The sequence below is a fragment of the Phoca vitulina genome, unplaced genomic scaffold (genome assembly GCF_004348235.1).
Source record: "Phoca vitulina isolate PV1807 unplaced genomic scaffold, GSC_HSeal_1.0 scaffold76, whole genome shotgun sequence".
Taxonomy (NCBI): Eukaryota; Metazoa; Chordata; class Mammalia; order Carnivora; family Phocidae; genus Phoca; species Phoca vitulina.
Genome location: NW_022589779.1, coordinates 3,452,679 through 3,474,579, shown reverse-complemented (window position 1 = coordinate 3,474,579; position 21,901 = coordinate 3,452,679). Strand labels below are relative to the sequence as shown.

The window sequence follows — 21,901 nt, the reverse complement described above, 5'->3', positions numbered from 1 at the left end:
TTCCCAATGATCTTTATCCATTGTCTTTGGCATACCTACTCTATCAGAAAGCTTGATCAACCCCAAAATCCTACTTCTATTTTTTGCTTTTAATAAGAAATCCAAATGATATCTTAATGTTAAAGAAAATTTATCAGCCAGGGGCTATACATAGCTTCTCCCCCACCCACCCACCCCCACCCCCCGCATCACTAGGGCATATAACAGAGCCTTTCATCTTTCCCCCTCCCAGGCTTGACCAACTAATTCCAAACTTTGCCTACTATAGCACAAAAACTAAGAATTGTGGGGCATCTGGGTGGCTCAGTCGGTTAAGCGGCTGCCTTCGGCTCAGGTCATGATCCTGGGGTCTTGGGATCAAGCCCCACATCCAGCTCCCTGCTCAGCGGAGAGCCTGCTTCTCCCTCTCCATCTGCCTGCCACTCTGCCTACTTGTGCGTGCTCTCTCTCTAATAAATAAATAAAATCTTTAAAAAAAAAAAAAACTAAGAATTGCTATTTTTCTCTGTCCTATGCCCTTCCTACAGTAAGACACTCTCTTGATCTGAACCTTTATGTGACCTTTAGCCATATGGCAGACACCGTGTTAGTCAAAACTGACTAAAACACTGGACTTATTTAATGAAAGAGGCAGAGAGGTAAACAGACATGTAGAGTAGAATATTACAAGTGCTATACTGAGAGTTTGGAAATTGTCATGGAAGCACAAAGATGGAAGAAGGGCCAAACTCTTAGTCAGGGAAAGACTCATAAAGAGGTAACAGTTGAGAAATAAGTAGGAATCCAGTAGAAAAGCAAAAGGAGGAAAGTTATACCAGGCAAAGGAAGCAGCATGTTCAAAGACCGAGGGCACAGTAGAACATGGGGCGATCAGGAACATTCAAGTATAGTTCTTGTTCTATTTCTTGCAAACCCAAATGAAATCGCCTTCAGGTAGTAATGTCTCTTCCGTATAGTGTGCATCTCCTTTGATACTGCTTTGGACAACACTTTTATAATTTTCCTTTTTATGGCCATGGCCTTTATCTTCTCCTCTGGCATGATCTGCATAGATGTCCTTTGTATTTTCAAACATCTTTTCAAGTGAGACCACCGTTTCCAAGAGTCTGTCTAAAGGGTGGCTGTGTTTCACCTGGATTCTTGCATTTCTGCTATCTTAATTCTCTTTCCTCTTAAAGACTCCGAGAGCCAGGCGCACCCACAAAGCTGGTCTTTTCCAGCTTTTGTCTTTCCCACTACACATTCACACCCATGTCTAACCCATGTTTTCCCTTTACAAGAATCCATTCCTCCACTCTAGGTGGTATTCTTCCCCCATTAATGAGTATCAATCCCCCCCCCAAAACCAATCCCTTCTGGAATGTTATCTTCCCTCTTGCTTTATTATAAAATTGATAGTATTTTCCTTTCAGTCAATAAATAGTTTCCTACATCTCCTCAAGAAGTACCCAACAGCAACTTTTAGGGGCCACCTACCCAAAAACACACACCTTCCCTTCTTGCTAAACTCCCCATGCTACCTTTGTTTTTGTTTTTTTTTTTTTCATGCTACCTTAAGTTCTTATCTACGACTTTTTATCCTCAGGTTATTTTTTTCTCATATGATTTGTTGACACACATGTAAAGGACATCTCTAGCTGTTCCAACCACCACCAGAATGCATCTCTGTTCTGGATTAAAAGCAACTTAGAAGCTAGGTACCCATGTTCTTCTCAATGGCTTTCTATTTCATACTTTCCTATTTTCCCTGTCCTAATGCCATCTCCCTGCTGTCTTTAATGGAACTTCAACATACCATAGAATTTTGTTTTCCCCAGTGAGATTGCTGTAACCAATATCTCCTGTTTCAATCCTGAAGAGAACCAACAGCCTCAGCTTTAGCTTGCTCAGGGAAATCACCACAGTGCTTTGTGCTTTTCCTTCTGACACAGTCTGCAAAATATATCCATCTTCTCTGTCATCTGAGGTTCAAATCAAATTCTTTATTTCTGTGGATTTGAATTACTGCAAATATGTCTCCTGGGTTCTTCCCAGTTGAACTAATAATTAAGGTCCCACCTCCATAGTCCCTCACCAGGTGGCAGGTCTCATCCCTTATGAAGTGAGTCCACACAAAAAACTTTTAAAATCCTCCCACTGCTTTTCTCACCATTCCCCAGTTGATTTTCCTTATCGTCTCTCTTCCTTCTGCCTTCTTTCTAATAGAAGATGAAATAATAAACTTTTTTTATTCTCTTCCTCAATTTTTTTCTGCTTTTTATTCCTTTCTCTATTTTTTCCCACTGCCTTGCCACCCCAACCCCAATTCACCAGCTTTTCTTCCCCATCTTCTCTTTTCTTCAAGGCTCCCATTTGCTATGGATAGACCCACGACCAGGGGAAGTCAGAGGGGTGAAGCTGGGCTGGCGCCTCTTATCTCCCTAACCTTGCTTTTAAGTAGCTTTTCTCTGGTCACCAGCTTCTGTGTGACTCGCCTGTCTATACCACGCTCTTTTTATCACCTTCCTTATGGTTCTTTCCTTGATTTTGTATTCCCCCTGGGGCTCACATGTAGATCTTATGTAATCTCAAAGATAGAGCAAGTGCTCCTTACCTAGTTCAACAGCAAGGGAAGAATTTGCTTAAAGCGCCCCCTAGAGCTGTCTAGTGGCACAGCTTGGGTCTGCTCAGCATTCACCATCTCGTCTTTTTACCCAGCCCTTTATGAGGAGGAAAAGGAAAACTTCCTGGGCCAATGATGTTTCCCAACTGTGTGGCACTACCCTTCCCTCCAGACTTCCTCTTGGTCACCATCATCCTGGAACTAAAAAGGGAGAAGTATTCTTTGGATAAAAATAGCACCCTGGCTACTGAGCTTTCTCTCTCAAGACCCTATTACCCCATAGTATCCTTTCAAGTTAGTTAGGATGCAAAAGTAAACATAACTACAAGTGACAAAAGGTCAGGATACAAAGTCTTTGCAGTTGTTGAGTAGGATTAGTAAAAATTTAATGCTGCTTTATCAGTATAAGCCTAGGTAGAAATCATCCAAATGCCTATCTCTGCCACAAGAGAAAACACTCTTCTCAGGGTGAAAAGTGTCTAACCATGCCTTCCAATGATTACTTGGCATTGTTTTTTGGTGGAGTTTTTTTTTTTTTTTTTTAATGAATGTTCCAGGATCAATGGCCCGCCTTCTACATAATATTTCCTTACAATGTTTCCTTTTAAGTAAGGAGGTCATTTTGCATTTTTATTCAGAAATATGTTGCCCATATTTCAAAATTACTTGCTATCTACATTTCACTGTAGATGATTAAAATATTTATTTGAACTATGGAAACCAGTGTTAAGAGTCCACTTTACCCCAGAACCTCAAAGTCACATTTGGACAAGAAAATAGAATATTAAAAATTGGGCCTGGCCCAGAAAAATCAAGGACATGTAATTAACATAGGGAGAACATTAATGGGACAAGGCAACTTGGTAAAGGTTTGTCTTTGGATACCTTCCCAACTGTTTTCCATTATCTCCTTTCTTCACATGTCCTCATACAATTGGTCATTTACCTGGATTCCCACTTATGCCTCTTCTAAGTAAAGCAGCATCCCAAATTATAGACATAATCAAGATCATCCCCATTTTTGCCCATTTCCACACAGATAAATCTTTCCATACCCCAAGAAACTATCCACTAAAGTTTAATACCATGATGGATTGTCATATCATCCACTAGGGGGCAAAATGGTATTTCTTATCATTTTAAAGGACTCCTAGAGATCTAAAGCTTTAGCAAAAGGGTATGAATGGTGGTATTTCAAGCATCACAGCATATTACAGCATGAAAAATCTTTTAACAAGAACATTCTGGGACTCACTTTCCATTCTATATTCTATTCATATTCCCCTACCCTCCATACATAAAATTAACCACAACAAATACCTCTACCTTCTCTATAGTGGTTCTTCCTAAAACACATTTCTATAATGGCACCTACCATTTTACATTGAACTTCTGTTTTATGCCTATTCTTCCTGGCCAAGAATAAGTCTCTTAAGGGCAAGAACAAGTTTTAGTCAGCCTTTTTTTCCATTACCTTGCACCATGACTGACATACTGAAAATATAAGGTAAGTGTTCGGAAAACTGAATTAAGTACAAGACTAAGTGTTGCTCATTTTCAGCAAACCACAGAAAGTGGAATGGATTACTAATCCTACTTCTAAGTGGATTCTGACAAACAGCTAGTAGTCTCTGACAGACTGAAGCATTTGGTAAACATATATTCATTCTTTGGCTCAATAAATATGTACTAACCATCTTCCATGGGCCAAGCGTTATGCATATAGATAAAAGGACACTATGCAAAGATGCTCAAATTCATGGGAGTGAGGTACAATGCAATAATCATACAAATACATGATTGCTGTCCATGATTACAGTTAACTGTATGTGATTATAATACAGGACTATTATAATCAATATTTCAAAGAAGAGTATTGGAGGACTACTAAGGAATATATAAGAGCCCTATTTAGTCTGGCGAGTCAGGGAGGGCTTCTCTAAATAAATACTGAAGTGAGGTCTGACAGATGAGTAAAAGTTAACTAAACAAAAGGGAGAACAAGAGGACAGAATGTGTCAAGAAAAGGAACAGTTTATGTGATGGTTCTGAGTATACAGTTAACATGACATATTTGATCCTATGAAGACGACTGATGTGACTGGACCACAGAGGGGGCAAGGGCCAGGAGAGGAGGCTGAGGAGTAAGCAGGAGCCAGAACCCATATTATAACTTATGGTAAAAATGTGGGTCTTTATCCCTAGAGAAACAGGATACCTACCTGAGGACTTTGAGATTTGTTACTTAAAAGGTAATTCTGCCTACTGTATTTCAGGAGTAAATTTAAGGAGACCAACTAAGACTTCTAGAATAATCTAGATGACCAATTATTGGATTAGAGTGGCAAATATTCTAATATTGGAATATGAGATTTATTGGGTAAGGATGAAAACAAGTGAACCCACTTGAGAAATTTCTAAAAGATAAAATCTGAACTCTAAAGTAGTTAGTGGTCAATGGTAATGCCCAGTTTTCTGGCTTGAGCAACTAGTTGGAGGCTGATAGCCATTACTGAAATAGAGTGAACCAGGTTTGTGAAACTAGGTCATGAATTCAGTTTTTGGAATTTGAGTCAAAGATGTGTGTGAAATATTCTAATGTAGAAATGACAAGTAGGCAGTTGGATATAGGAGTCTGGAGCTCAAAGTAAAGTGAAGATACAAACTTGGCACGTGGCAATCACTTCTACATTGTTATTAAAGCTATTGACAGGCATAGTACATGCATATTCCTTTCATTACACTTCACTTTACTGAGCTTTTTACAAATTGAATGTTTGTGAAACAAGTCTATCGCTGCCATCTTTCCAACAGCATTTGCTCACTTCGTGTCTCTGTCACATTCTGGTTAATTCTTGCAATATTTCAAACTTTTTCATTTTATTTGTGATGGCGCTCTATGATCAGTGATTACAATTTGCTGAACTCTCAGGTGATGGATAACATTTTTTAGGAAGAATTAAGGTACATACATTTTTTAGACATAATGCTATTGCACACTTACTAGACTGCAGTATAGTATAAACTTCTATATGCACTGGAAACCAAAAAAATTCATTTGGCTCACTTGGCTGTGATACTTGCTTTATTGCGGCAGTCTGCAACCAGACGCACAAGACCTCCAGGTACGCCTCTATTAGCTTATGAAGAAAACAAACGGTTAGGATTACAGCTTGAGAAAGACCAAGACCAAGATTGAGTGGCCAGAGAGGCAGATAAACAAATCAAGAAAGCATTGTATCACAGAATCCAAGGAAGAGAGGGATGTCAACAGATTCTGCTGAGACTTCAGGTTAAAAAAAATATGTGTGGCTTACTAAGATGAAGGTCATCTGAAACCTTAGCGGCAGCCATTTCAATAAAATGTAGAGCAAAACCAGTGGAGCATGAATAAATAGAGACAGTGACTGTCACTGATTCGCTCAAGACGTTTGGCTCAGAAAAGGAACGGAGGGATGTGACACTATCTAGAGAAGAGGGTGGTTGAAATAGGAGTTTCATTAAAATATAGTAGTGTTTGCTATTATATGCACCAGGCACTCATAACTTTACTATATTTGTTTTGCCCATTGGTTTTTGTATGCTTTATTGTGTCCCAGTGTCTGTGTAGATGTCCAATAAATATCTGTTGAATGAACAAATGGTAAATGCCCACATCTTCGTCTACTGCTCTTTTCACTCTTCTGTAGTGTACTTTGCTGTTACTTATTTTTAATAGGCATTTTGACTTTCTACTTTCATCATTCTTATTTTGATCATGTCCGAATACCTATGTCTCTGTTACATCTAATAGGACTACAGTGTAAGGTGTATCTCCTATTGACAATAAATATATTAAGAGGAAGTTTTGAAGATCTAAATCATAAAGCAGATATCCATCTTTAATTGTATGAATTTTACATTTGTAGAAGAGTAACTTGAGGGGCGCCTGGGTGGCTCAGTCGTTAAGCCACTGCCTTCGGCTCAGGTCATGTTCCCAGGGTTCTAGGATCAAGCCCCGCATCGGGCTCCCTGCTCAGCGGGAAGCCTGCTTCTCCCTCTCCCACTCCCCCTGCTTGTGTTCTCTCGCTCTCTCACTCTCCCTCCCTCTCCCTCCCTCTCCCTCCCTGTCAAATAAATAAAATCTTTAAAAAAAAAAAAAAAGAGTAACTTGGTTTAAGTGGTTGCAGGACTTTGCAGGTGCATCTTTGTGTCTAGAACGTCTTTAAGCCTCTTCTTCACACGGTTCACACTGACTCTTCCTGTTGACCTTCGTATCTCAGCTCAGGCACTGTACCCCAAGACATTTACTTATTACCACCCCCATACATACTAGCTCTGACTGAAAGGGGAGAGCTAGACAACTTGTTTTAAAGCTAGATTTGCATGGCAAGCACATTAATTTTATAAAGAATGTGCATTTGGGGTGGCCAGAGAAATTGATGATGATGATCAGGGGTAAAAATCTCCAATTAAAGTCTTCCCCTCCTTAGTCCTGTCACTAGAGCCTGGACAGTTCCACCCTTCTCCTCTTTGCTCCCGTGGCATTGGCGCCCTCTCTATGGGACAGTTGTACGGTTGCACTGTATTATTCTTCTGCATCTGAATCTGTCACTCCACTACTTTCAGAACTTTGTAAAGTCCTCTTACTCATCTTAAGTATCCGTGGAGCCTGGACTAGAAGAGTCTTATGGTAGAACCTATTTTTTTTAAATAAGAAATGAATAATTAAATGAATCCAGAGTTAATAAGCTATATAGTATCCTCATAAAGTATTCAAAGACATAAAATACTGTCTCATTCACCTGAGCAATTTACTATGTATTTGTACATTAGGCCAGATTCAGTCTTTTTAGTCTCAATACATTCACGGCATCACTTCATACTGTGACCATCTGGACAATTAGATGTAAATACTGATTTGGCAGATAGTTTAGTGGTATGAGTATAGTTGTGGGAATAAAATGAATTTGAAAGCTACTACCACCCAAAGGATAGATTTAAAGCTACTCTTATTAAAATGAGAAACTTGACATTATCCCTTTCATAACTGGAAAATGTCCTAGTATTTTTATAAATGAAGAATAGGCAAATCATCTGGATTTTCATTTTGAGATTTTTGGACTGCCATTTTTTATTTGTCAACCTTTAAATAGACTCCCAACCTCAGAGAAAAACCCTCTCCTTGGAGAAACTATCACCAATTTGACACATGGAAAAAATCTTAGGATTAACATAAATAGAATATGTCCTTGTAAAATGTCACAGCATTAAGTCAATTCAGGTACCTTTTTAAAACTCATTCAAAAGTACAGCATTTCCAACAAGCTTGTGAACTTAGCTCCATTTGCAAAGGTCACAAAAATGAACCCCTCTTTTCACACATAAAATGATGGATGGTAGAAGCCATCAAATAAATATTCATTTTAAATCAAGCTTTTTATTTATCCATTGGAGGTGACCTCTGTTCTAATATCTATATGTAATGCTTTTCAAAAAGGAAAGGCATTGCTGTAGTTGTCTATTAAATCATTAATTTGTGTCTACTCTATTCAGTGGCTGCTTCAAAAAAATAACAGCATTATCAAGCTGCTCAGAACAAAGGTTCTTTCTGATTGTCAGCTCCATATTCTAAAAGAGCAGGTTAATTTCTCTGAATCTCACAGTTGGAACTTTCTTACGCTAACTGGCAGTTTCCACCTAGTGATCAAGGCAATTGACTAAAATAAATTATACATAAAGCTGAAATTCCTAATAGTAATAAGGCCCCTTCATGAGATAATCACACCAGCAAAAGCACTCATCTGTCAGCTGCAACTCTATAGGTTTTTGAAATTATCTTATAAAAACTACATTTTCAGAAATGTTTTCATTTCTAGTTTTCTGAAAGGGCTGACATGGCCACGTCTATGGCACTAGGCACAAAGAAGGAGCTCCAAATATATTCATTAGTTGACTCATTGATTAAACTGGATATACCGTTCATAAAGTACTAGTGTCCATGCTGTTCACAAAGCAAACAGTTGGTGAGGCACTCATTTCAAAACAATCAACAGTTATTTATACTACTTAAGAAGGCACATAATAAGGGCTTATAAAGTACAATCCCTCCTCCTCTGGAGTTTAGGATGACGGAAACTCACATATGAAATAAATAGAGGTGAAAAAAAAAATCATCGCTAGGCACTGTGCTGATGGCTATAAAGCAATCACTAGCAGAAATATACATGAGCTAGAATAGTAAGGGGGTACTTCGTTAAAGATATAAACTTGGACTAAGGCTTACAGGTCGGGGTAATTTTATTAGGTAGAAAGGACTAAAGACATTTGCAGATGGATTTCCTGACTATGCAAAAATTTGGTGGTGAAAAGGAAGAGAACTCATAGAAATATAGTAATTGCTTTGATGAACTGCCTCCCATACACACTAATCTTGTACCATCTTTATGAACAAGGTATTTATTCCACTGGCTGCCTAGAGTGTTGATGGCTGATGGCCCATAACTGGGATCCTCCTTCTCAGCATCACCCTCAGCAGAAGAGAACCCTGGTCCAAGACGTGGGGACAGCCCACATCCAATGACTGGTACATTCAGGAGCATAAAAATTTCACCCCTTTTAAGAATTCAGAACCTATATGAAGAGCTCTCCAGGCTCCAAAGCTCCCCATAGGATTGGCTGAGGCCTGTGATAAGACTACATCACAGCCCAACTTTTCTGCCTGTGCAGTTCTGCTCCCTGCACTCTCCCATAGGTGCTGATCCAAAGGACACACAATAAACCTCCTGCTGCAAATCTCTGAGTTGGGTTCCTGGAGACCTTGACCTGTAACAATAGAGGATAACATGGGGACCAATCTGACTGTATTTGATAGAAGGCAATCTACATTTATTCATTCAAGAGGCATATATGGACCCTGACACTGTGCCAGCCACTATTCTAGGGCTTAGAACCCAGCAATGGGAAAAACATTTCTCTTCTCTTATAGACCTGATATTCTAGTGGGGAAAACCTAAACAAACTTAACAGAATTTTAAGTAATATGTGCTAGAATGAAAAAGAAACAGGGCAAAGGGACAGGTAGTGTATGTTTAGGAGCAGACAGGACTTTAGATAGGATGACCATATAAAAACTCTGAAGAAGTGACATATGAGAAGAAAGCTAAAAACATAATTTAAAAAATGTTCTATATCCTGGTTTTGTTAGTAATTAATGACTGCATGCATTTTCTGAAACCCATTGAACCATATGCTTAGGGTGAATTTTGTTGTATGTAATTTCTAACTCAACAAAACGTTCTCAAAAATTTTTTTTAAAAATTACTAATGGGACAATCTATCATAGTATCTGGGGGAAGAATATTGCAGACAAAAGGAACAGCCAAGGCAAAGGCCCTGGGGTAGAAATGTGCCTGGCATGTCTTGAAAAGAGAAACATCAGGAGCACAGTAGTAGGTAAGGGGTCAGACCACATAAGTTTTTTTGTTTAAAGAATACAGATCATTCTAAGTCAAATGGGAAGACGTGGAAGGGCTTTAAGTAGGACTGTCTCATGATCAGATTTCCATTTTTAAAAAGACCCCTCTGCCTGGTACGTGAGAAAGAGTCTAAAAAGGAGCAAGAGTGGAAGCAGAGAGGCTATTAGGAGGTCACTGCAGAGGTCTAGGTCAACAATGAGAACTTGGGCTTAAGGTCATGAATCATTACAGTTTGCCCGGGACTGAGGTTTCTCAGGGCATACAGGACATTTAGGGCTAAAACCAATAGTCTTTTGCAGATCAGCAGGGTTGGTCTCCCTACCCGTACTAGAGTAAAGGCCTTTAAGTAGGGAGGTGAGGTCAGATTCAAAATATATTCTGAAGGTTGAACAGATAGTAAAGTAGAAGAAGCCTATTTAGATAGGGCAGAGACAAAGTACAGAGCTTCTTCAAAGTCAGGAAAATGGGTTTAGACTTTCAAAGATTAGCCTGGCTTTAGTATACAGTCTACACTGGACTTTGGAGAGACTATGATTCATGAGATCTTTCATCAGACTGCTGCAGGAAAAAGATGACAGAAGTGTTTAGAGCTTGATCTCAAACAGAATGAAGGCAGAAGGGATGGCAGTGGTGATAGTGATGGTGACAGTGGCAAATATCGCAGTAGAGTTGGAGGTCATATTGGAGGGAGAAGAGAGGAGGGTAGAGGTCATGTTGATAAGGACAGGGGAAAATTAAGTAAAATTTTAAAATTTAAAAAAAATTTGAGAGACATTGACAAAGAAAGAAATGTCAAGATTTGTGGGCTGAAGGACTAAAGGAAAACAGAAGGAACATTGGTCACTGGAAACTGATTACTTAGTGACCCTGACTGAAAGGGAGGTCAGAAAGAACAGGCAAGGGGAAGATTTGGTGATAAACATCCATTTAGTTAGACAGTATGAATGTAAAGTGAGAGTGGAATATCTAAGTGGGTGGTCAGTTGGAGTATTAGTTTGTCATTCTAGATGGTAGTCTGAGAGTAAAGAAAACTCATTATTTTGAGTCAAAGGACCTTGCAGAGGTCTACACTGAGATGCTATGTAACTATATGTAACCTCTGAGTCTCAAACTCTTCATGTGTAAAAGGAGCAAAAATAGTACCTACTTCACAGGGCTGTTGTAGGGAAAACAAGATGGAACTGTCAAGGAGAAGTAAGGAGCTGAGATATAGATTGGAGGATCATCTTTCTATGTAAGTTTTCCAAGAACCACTTCTGTTTCCCAGCACCATAACCCCACTAAAGAAAGCTTATTTTTTCTTAATGTAGAAAATCTTGGTTTCTCCAACTTTAAAGTGATATATAAAAATGCTTGGCATGTGAAAATTATGAAATAAGAGATTGATGTGAAACTGTCCATAAAACTCTCATACAATTCCAATTCTTCTGTGTAAGTGACAAGAGATAGAGTAAAACCTTTGTACACGAGAACAAGACTCCAGGAACAAGAGCACATCTCCATCCAATCATAGAAGTTCAGTAAAGATTTCATAGAGGAAAAGAAACTACTTGTTGTCCCACAACTCATACTAATATGAACCCCTCAATCTAAGATCCTGAAGTAAGAACACACTTACGAAGTAAGCCTCAGACCTAAGCCTTGTTTCAGCTGTGGCCAAATAGAACCCATCTTCAGGAGGGGTCAGCAGAAGCACCAGGCAGGTACTTCTGAGGATGGCTTCACAGCCTCCCCATGATGCATATCCTAGCTCTTCTTTGCTTCACATGAACTTCAGGTTCCCACCTCATCCACCACATACGAAAAACACATTGCAATCCTATTTGGAAATGTCCTAAATCTAATCAAGAGTCAAACCAGCATGTAACAGAAGTTGTCCCAATTCTGAAATTTTGTTTTAGAAAATTACTAAAGCTATTTTTTAAAGAATTAGAAAAAGCATATACTTATACCTCAGATAGTGACAACTCAAAAAATATAACTAAGATAAAGGTTCATATGAATTGGATATTTGCCTTCTTCTAGAGAATGAGTTTCTATCTGCTTGGTGCCATAAAGAACACAAATTCCAGAATAGTGACTAGCTTTCAAATGGCTTACAGATACAGAAGTAATAAGATTTTCAAACACTGTAACTTCAGTTGATTAGTATAAAAAGACATGCTTAATTTGGCTATCAGTTATAATTTAATAAGCATATGAAATTTTATACATTCAAGTTCCTAAATTAAGGAGTTAAATATAAATGTAAATCTGAAAGTGGTCTTAATAAGCACTCTTCCAGGGCGCCTGGGTGGCTCAGTTGGTTAAGCAACTGCCTTCGGCTCAGGTCATGATCCTGGAGTCCCAGGATTGAGTCCCGCATCGGGCTCCCTGCTCAGCAGGGAGTCTGCTTCTCCCTCTGACCCTCCTCCCTCTCATGCTCTCTGTCTCTCATTCTCTCTCTCTCAAATAAATAAATAAAATCTTTAAAAAAAAAAAAAAATAAGCACTCTTCCATATTTTTCTTTCTCCTAAAACATCCATTTTGATTCACCCTCCCCCCCCCCAACTCATTCTTCCTCCATCCCATAGCTTTATAATTACAGGTAACTTCACATATTTCTCCTACCTGAGGCATTATAGGTTCAAACTCTATAACTGTACCCTTCTGAAGCTAGAGATTATGCAAAATCTCAAAAATTCCCTATATATCACAGGATTGAATAATAAAAAAGTATTAGAAGAAAGTTGTGATGTTTCTTTAAAACAACTGAGATGCCCTAAATTGTAGATTTAGATAGTGGGCTATTGAGAGGGGCCATTTAAAAGAGAACAGTCATATCTAAAATGCCTAACTAGAACAGTTAGAGTAACCTGGTTCTGCAACAAACTGAGTTCCCCAGGGAGGGTATTGTGGCAAAAAGACAGAATCCTGCAAAAAGAACCCTCCTCCCAGTGAATATTCTTGAACTGCAATTTTGTTCACTTACATTTATAAGGTTCAGATGAATTTGTCCATACTTTCATTAATTTCTATGATCTTGATTCCCATTCTGTATTTTCAAAGACTATGAAAAGGAATGTATTCTACTAGATTCTCCTCATGTGCAAATTCATAGGGAGTAAGTAGGCACTTTGGGTGAATTGAGCACATTAGAAGTAACTGTTATCTACACTAAAGGAAGGGAGATAGGACCTAGATAGTTTAAGATAGGGATATTATCCAAATTTTTCATTTATTTACTTTGTGAGAATGTATGGAAAGTGATAAATCAGCCAAGGACCGGTCTTCAAGGAGTCATGTTGGAAAATGGAGACATGTGCACAATAAAACAAAAATAGGAGTCTTTAGTGACATAAGAGATATATGGGTAAGATGCTAGGAAGACTCAAGGAATCAAAGAACTGGGGGTTATAAACATGTATGGTGATGTTTTCAATAAAGCATTACTTAAGCAGAAAATCTGGACCTCTCCCTCTCCCCCCACCAGCACACACACACAGAATGATTACTTCTCACCTATAGATAAATCAAAACAAGTAGACACCCATTTTTTTAAAAAAAGATTTATTTGAGAGAGAATGGGCACGCGCATATGTGGGGTGGCGGAGGGGCAGAAGTGGGGGGAGAGAGTGCCAAGCAGACTCCCCACTGAGCTTGGAGCCCTGCAGGGGGCTGGACCTCATGACCCTGAGATCACAACCTGAGCCAAAACCAAGAGTCAGACACTTAACCAACAGCACCATCCAGGTGCCCCATACTGTTTCCTTTATAGATGGCTAGAACCAGTACCCAGTAAAAGGAATTGTATTTTCTTAAATTGTTCAATTACATCTAGGCGATTATCTCCACACTGGAGACTCAGGCTGATTTAACACATACATGAAGTTATAGATAAGGCCAAATACAGTTCTAATAAGAACATAACATGAGAAGGCCTTCTGTACCTTATTCTTACCTTGAGCCTATCTGCAGAAGTCTGACACAACCATCATCTTTGGAATCAGAATTCACTTTGGGGGGTGAGGGGAGAGCATGTCCTAAGAAATAAACCCTAATTTGCCATATCCCTAATTCCCTGTATCAGAAAGCCATCTAGATACCGCCAGGCTCCCGCCCACTCTCATGCTTATGTGAATTCAAATTCTCATGTTAAACAATACCATGGTTCTTAATTAGTTATCCTAAAAATTAAGACGCTTAAGGTATGAGAACCCATAGTTCTTTCTGAAAAAAAGTCAAAGCTCTCTATACCATCATTTTAAACTCTGAATGAAATGTTCAGAAATGCCAGAGATACAGGATTGGTCAATGTTCCTTGGGCCTGAAACGGGAAACCCATGAAACAACGGGAGGGGCTAGGACATGTGCTGTATTACTGTATATTTCCATTTTCCAACCTACTGCTTAGATTTGTACAAATATTAGAATAAGGGGGAAAAGTTGGATCTCACTTGAGTAAAACTGAAATGGCAAAAACTTCTTGTTGCCTTTCGGCTACTAGGAATTCAGAATTTCTCATTAACAATTCAGTCCGGGGCACCCGGCCCGCTCAGCTGGTAGAGCATGCGACTCTTGATCTCAGGGTTGTGAGTTCAAGCCCCACGTTGGGTGTAGAGCTTACTTAAATGTAAATAAAAATAAAAGAGCTGAGTCTTAAAAAACTCTTTAAAAAAATTCAGTCTAATGCAAATACAAGTCCTTCTCCCAAAAATCTAAATATGAAGTATTATACATAATCTTATTTGAAATGTAAAAAGCAAAAATTTAGGTAGGTTGATTCTACTAAAGGAGTGTTAGGCTCTTTTCAAAGCTATTTGATAAAGTTATGAAATTTTGCCAAGAACGTTGCAGTGCTATTCAGAGTAGAGTTTCTAAAAAAGTCATCTCGATCTCATTTCCTGAACTGTTGAATTATGGATATATTTTGATTAATGACAAAGTATAGATGAGCTATTTAAAACCGAAATGGGTTACAATCACTCTTCATACCTCAGTCAATGAAAGACCACTGGGTAAACGCCAATGAACCTAAGAGCTTTCACATTCTAATTGTCCTAATCGTCTTCCTGAGGAATTTGCAATGTATGTGTACAAACTATATTCACCTTTATTCGGAAAGTTACTTATAGTCTCTTATTGGTCTTCACAGCAAGAGAAATTGGGTGATATTTGCTTCTCCCTTCGCTACGTACCGACTGCCGGCAAGCTGACTGTTGTCATTCTGGAGGCAAAGAACCTGAAGAAGATGGACGTGGGTGGCTTATCTGGTAAGACTGTGATGTTTACTGGGTTTTTTAAAATGCTGTTTCATCGTGGATACCAAATGCATCACACACATGCTGTGACTCTGCATTCCTTATTGATCACAGCTTCCTTCCCAACACAGTGCTCCAGAAGCCGGAAGCGGTCTCAGAATCCATCCCAACACAGTGCTCCAGAAGCCGCTCTCAATTTATTGGAATTGGCATAAAAGAGGAAATCTATTTTCCTGTTTCATACCCAGAGTAGAAATCATTAGTTCTACAGCACTGAAAGCTGAATTTTTTTTTCTTTTGCTTCTCTTGTAAAAGGCAATGCCTATGACCATTTTGAGTTTTTTGTGGGTTTTTTTTTTTTTTTACCAAAATTTACCCATGACATGAAAATAGTGTTTTCACTAAACTTCTTTATTAGATATTTAACAGTTTTTAGTAATACTGTTAAATTAAAGGTGAGGCATTTCAAATATAAGTAAACAAAATCTATTTGAGGGTGAATCACCAAAGTAATGCATTTATATCTACAGTTTATGTTGGGGATGAAGGAGACTTTTAGATTTTAAGTTCTATATAACCCAAACTTAGTTGTTTGTTTTTTTTTAAAGTATACTCTTGCTCAAAAACAAAGTCAACTGAAGGATTTTCACAATTGAATACGATTTTTTTTTTAATTTTCTGTTCTGTATAATTATATTTTCAATTTTATAGTAAATTATTAAAGCATGAGAAATTTTCTTTATATGCCACAATGTCATCATAAATAAACTATAGTTGTCATTGTTTGTGGCTGTGGAATTAGAACCAACATTACTGGCTATTCAGTGCTTTCTCTAATAAAAATATTGCAGACTTCAAAAAGGTCATTCTAATGCAGCATGGTCATTTTATATTCTAAAGCCTAACAGCTCAAAAATGCTAAAGCTGAGTTTCCACTTACTGAACTACTAATTTGTCAACCAAATTCTCCTGGTATTTAAGTTTATTTCTCTTTATAAATAAGTTGCCTGGGGAAGCTGCACTAATTCATGTCACAAAAACCCCATTTAAAAGCTTACTGCTTTCATTGCTTAAAGGATGATAGAGCAAATTTAAAACAGTGAGCAGTTTCTTCTAATGAAATCTAATGAGCATAAGATGCAAAATACGTGTGTGTATATATACACTGCATTTCTGTATTTTAACCAAACTGACCTGCACATATATACATACACATATACCTTTTTTGATTCTGTCCACTGACAAGGCCTAGAAACAAAGATTGAGCCAGTGGCCTGAGCATCCCCAGCAAGAGATATGGCTTGAAAACACAGTTTCTCACTAAAAGAACCTGGTACTTATTGGAGAAATGGTAGGTCCCAGGTAAGGCACAGCAAGTACATAAGCCTAGAACATCTCATCTAACCAGAAAGAAAGGAAGCTACCAAAAAATACAAAGGTCATGTCAGAAGACCTGGAAGCCACCCCAAAGACACTCTCACTGGCCAAAGATGTGATCCTTTGAGCATTGGTAAACTAATAAATGTAGGGTATTCAAACCTAAGACAAAAGAGCATTTAATGTACGGAGAAATTCTCAGCTTTAAGAACAGTTCACTCCCAGATACTACCTAGTATCCTGAGGTAAGACTTCAGACACCTTTGACCTTTCTTTCCTTCGGTTCAATGGCCATGGTGTCTTTCTATCCTGCCTCACACGCGCCTCTCCCAACTCCCATGCCAACCGTCACCTTATCACCTATATCCAGAACTCCCCTAATCTTCCCTCCAATTCATTGTGTTCCCTTTAACAGAGTTCCAGAGGCAGCTTCACCGTGAAGCCAATAAAACTTCAGGGTCCCTCATTTGTTCTGTCTTCTTCCAAGGTCCTAGAAATGAGTTCCCATGATCACTGATATTTCAGCCACAATTTGTCAGTCACAGTCTGGGTCTCCATCTTCACCGCCATCATCCATCTCTTCTTGTTCAGCAGCACCCGAGTGGCTACAGGCACTTCTGAGATTTAGTTAAGGGAAGCTGGGTCTGGCAGAATATATTTATGTAGCTTGTAATCACTTCCATGTGTAATTAGGTTATTGGTGGCTACCGGGAGAAGGAGGGGCTGCTGGGAAGACTCCTACCACCCACTGCTCTAACTCAGCATTGTTACATAAAAGGGGCAAGGCCAGAGGTCATTTCTACTTTAGCATTCATCTTTTTCTATGTATTTTTTTCTTCTTTATGTTCTTTTTTTCAAATGTCAAACTACATTTGCTAAAATGGCTAGTTAATTGAATCAAAGTGGGCTGTTTCACCAGGGTCTAAAATTATATTAGCTTCAGGATCCACACACCTTGGGTCTACCCCTACCTACATTTGAATTACCTGGAATGATTGTTTAATTACTAAATATTAAATAAGGAGATTTCAAGACTCCTAATCTCAAGGGCTCCATCTGCCTGTGAAATTATGTCAATCCCTCAGGTCTACATAACATAGATCCCTCCGGACTATGTCCCACTGCATTTCTGTATTTTAACCAAATTGACCTGCACACAGCTCTTCAAACAGACTATGTAATTTGCTGCCTCCATTTTTTGCTTAAATCATTTCCTTCACCTGGAATTCTTCCTTCCAACAATGCCCAGCTAAATGCTATCCATTATTCAGGCCAAGCTTAAGTCTTATTTTCTCCATCTGTTGAACAAATATATAGTGTTTCCCTACTTTGTATTAGGCATTGTTCTTAGATGAGATTTACATCAGTGGTCAAAAGAGCCAAAAGGCCCTGCCCTTGTATAGCTTGCATTTTAATTTAGGGAGACAGGGAACCAATAAATAAGCACATAATATGCCAATAGGTGGTAAGTGCTATAAGTGTCTTAAGTGGGGTTGTCAGAGAAAGCCTGATAAGTAGGTAACATTTGAGCCATAACCTGGAAGAGATGAGGAAATGAGCCATCGGGTGTCTGGGGGAAAGAACATTTTGGGTGGAGGGACTTTATGAAGTCTTTTCTGATCCATCCCCGATAGGATACATCTTTCCCTTTTTTAAATGCCAACAGCAGTCTGTTTACACCCTTCAAACATGACGCTTCTCTCTCACTAGACTGTGCTCTGTATTTCTATCTCCCACGATGCCCTGACTGGTAGCACTGAACATAGCTGCTGAATGAATAATGAATTATTTACAAAGGAACTATGGCCTGGAAAAACAAGTTTTGCATTTCAAATTTGTTTAACCTACTTACCATTAAAATAACTTTAAACACTTGGATGGTGTATCTCAAAGTAATTTGACCTATGTCCGAGGAGACCAAAATTATATAATGAGATCATCCCAGGTAATTCAAATGTTTAACTACATTTGCTGGAAATGGCTAGTTAATTGGGTTAATTGGAACCAAAGTGGGTTGTTTCACTAGGGTTTGAATCCCACTCTACCACTACTGGCAATTTAACACTGGACAAGTTATTTAGCTTTCTGAGCCATAGTTGCATTATTTATGAAGTGGGAGTAATAAGAGGATTTTTTTAAATAAAGGCGCTGTGAAAAATAAAGCATAGGATCTGGCACACCTAAGTGCTCACTAAATATTCTTATAATTATTTGTTACTTCATGAAATCTTGGGCTAAATATGGAAAATGTGAAAGCAACAAATGAACAGTTTAACCAATTCTTGATTGAATGGGAAAAAAGAAAGGTTTGTTTTATAGGATTGGCTGGTCAGTTAAGGCAAAAATGAGATCAGTAGACCTATGTTTTACACAGACCAAAGAGTGAATTAAGACAAGGTATTGAATTAAACAAGAAATATTGAAAAAAGTGGAAAAAACTTTAATTTTTCTTACTACTCTACTGCAGGGTTTCTTTTCTACTGTGTAAATTGCATCAAGATTTTGCCTCTATCATCTACCCATATAGCAAATCATACCAATTCCAACCTTTCTTATAAGGACAGACTTGACTGGACCATTCACATGTCTACAGTGGAAGAAAGTAGAAGCTTTTAAATTTCATTTAGGTTGAAACTTTTCAACTTAAATCTGAAAGGAAAAATTTTAACTCTTAAGTCATTATAACATATTTATAGAAGACTTTCTAGTTTAGAAATCCTTTTCTAACTTGGTTTTTTCATGTGGTTCTCATGATAGACCTGTGAGGTAATTTCTGAACATAATACTCTCAGAAAATTGAAACTTAGAGGCATCAGATAACGTACATAAGTCATCTTGCTCCATGCTGACACAAAGAAGGTGTTCAATACTGGCAATTGCTTTTGACATTACTGACATTCAAAGTCAATAGCTTGTAGATGGTAGAGCTGGGACTAAAGCCCAGACTCGAATTCCCAATGCAGAATGTCTCAAAGACCATTCCATTTCCCTCTTTCCCTGCGGCTGGCACATAGTCCTTCTGAAATTTTTCCAAGTGGTTTGTACAGCCAGGAACCATGGCAAATAGACAAGAGTAAGAAGTTTGTCCATCCTGCCTCTTTAATATGGGTTGTAGTCACCTCAATTGTGAAGAAAACAACAAAAGCACATCAAGCATGCCAACAAGAAGGTGTTGGGAAAATATAGATGCAGGACTGACATCATAAACACCTATTCCAGTAGTCTCCTGAAAGTCAAGGAGCTAGAGAGGTGGCCATGAGATGGGATCAGGTCAGACGTCCTGAGGGATGGCTGGAGGAAATGTAGTTGAAAGTGTTCTACCTCATCATCTCTCTCCTTTTCACTTTCTACCCCAGGCCCCACCCCTAGTCTTCTTCCTGGTGACCCCCAGTCCTGTCTAATCACTATGGAATGTACACTGTGCAAAGCAAAGGGTAGGGCTGTGGGACCACTCCCTCCCCCTCCCTCAAGCATCTATGTCCCTCAAGAAAAAGGGCACTGAAATTCACAAATTGCAGCAATATTTAAGGGAGAGGAGGAAGAAAGGGGACTTGTGGTGGTAGAGGAGTCACCATCCCTATGCAGCGGACTGCCAGGATGTGGTTGAGCCAACTGAGACCTAAGCCCATTAAGATTTACCTTGCCTACCCCACCCAACCCTCCATACATACATACACACATACATACATATATATATACACAGTTAAGATACAATTTTTAAATTGTTCATAGGTATGTCTTCTCATTTCTCCTGTTCTAGAAATAGAATTTGGAAAATAGAGCCAATTTAAATATTTGAAGTCACCTAGGAAAAAGCAACTCACCAAACCTCAGTGAAACACTGGACTCCACACAGAAACCACGAATGAGCAGGGGCAGAGCATTCTTTCAGGTACAGGTAGTAGGTAGATAGAATAACACATCACATAAAAATAGGGCAGCCTACCTACATGAGAATCACGCCATTGTACATGTTAAAATTTAAGATTTCAGGGACTACCTTAGACCAAGCTATAACTGAATATAAAGGGGGTGGGAACCTAGAAATTGTATTTTAAAAGTCGCCCATGTTATTCTTATGCATCTTAAATTTAAAAACAGTACTTTATAGAAAGTATATAGAGTGTTAGCTGAAGCCCGGGAGGAAATCATATTGCAATATACAAATGTATTAAATCAGCATGTTGCATACCTTAAACTTAAACAATGTTATAAGTCAACTATATCACAAGAAAAAAAAATGTAAAAAGAACTCTACTTAGAAGCTTAAATGTTACATCATAATTTTAGCTGAGGTCCAGGTCAGCCTAATTCTAAGTTAGAATTTTTTTCTGGTCAGTGATGTAGAATACATCCTTTGCCTTATATAATGGCATTTCCTTAAATAAGAAGTTCTATTTATTTTGTCAACCCAGTATCTTCTTTCTTGAGAAGTAACTTGTCCACATGTCTAAATTATGTCTTCTGCAGTCTCTCCTACTGAAAGACAAAAGCAGTAGATTGTTCCTTTATACATTCATGACCACCACTCTTATCTGTCCTTCCATCGGTGCTGAAAGCATGACAAAGAAAACCACTCTGAACTCAAGTGATTGGAGCTAAAAGCTACTAGGTTGGGAGCTGAGCCAACAAATAAAGTGGCAAAAACTTATTTGAGCCGATTAGATAAGGATATACAAATTAATTGGCCATGATATCAGGGTCAAGCAATAATATGCAAATAAACTAGCATCTTGAGCTAACAGGACAGGAATATGCATAATAAGTTGACTGTGATGTCAGAAGTCTTCATCATAATTTTAGGCTTGACTGTTTCACTATAAAACTCCGTGACGCTTCAAAATGCTTAGTTATAATATTGATAAAATAATCTAAATCCCTAATATGTGAACAAATTGATCTAAAAAGAAAAAAGAATAACATCTTTAAATTGGATCATCTTAGAAATTGAGTTATTAAAAAGGGTTATACCAAAGCTTAATGCAAGTTGAGACCCAGGCATAGTTACCACAGAATGGACAGAGATGCTATGTCTGAAGGATTAACAGTGGTTTTGATGAAATGAGGATAGCAGATGTGGAGTGTGGGCTAGATCTGAAATCAAGAAATGAGTGATAGGCTGAAATTTATTAGTTCAGAACAGTTAACACAAAAATGTCTAAATAAGTCCTTTAGCCCCAGGAACATCTCCAATCATTCAACAAATACCATTTCAATACCCACT

The 21,901-nt window shown here is 38.4% G+C and overlaps 1 protein-coding gene across 2 annotated transcripts in view; it reads left to right on the top strand.

The window, feature by feature from the left end:
* SYT1 (synaptotagmin 1) overlaps positions 1-21,901 on the top strand; it is a 520,416-nt gene that overhangs the window by 411,649 nt on the left and 86,866 nt on the right. For both annotated transcript variants that reach the window (XM_032393709.1, XM_032393708.1), the window contains exon 9: positions 15,195-15,312. In XM_032393709.1, coding sequence (XP_032249600.1) covers positions 15,195-15,312 — 118 coding nt within the window. The remainder of the gene's footprint in view (positions 1-15,194; positions 15,313-21,901) is intronic.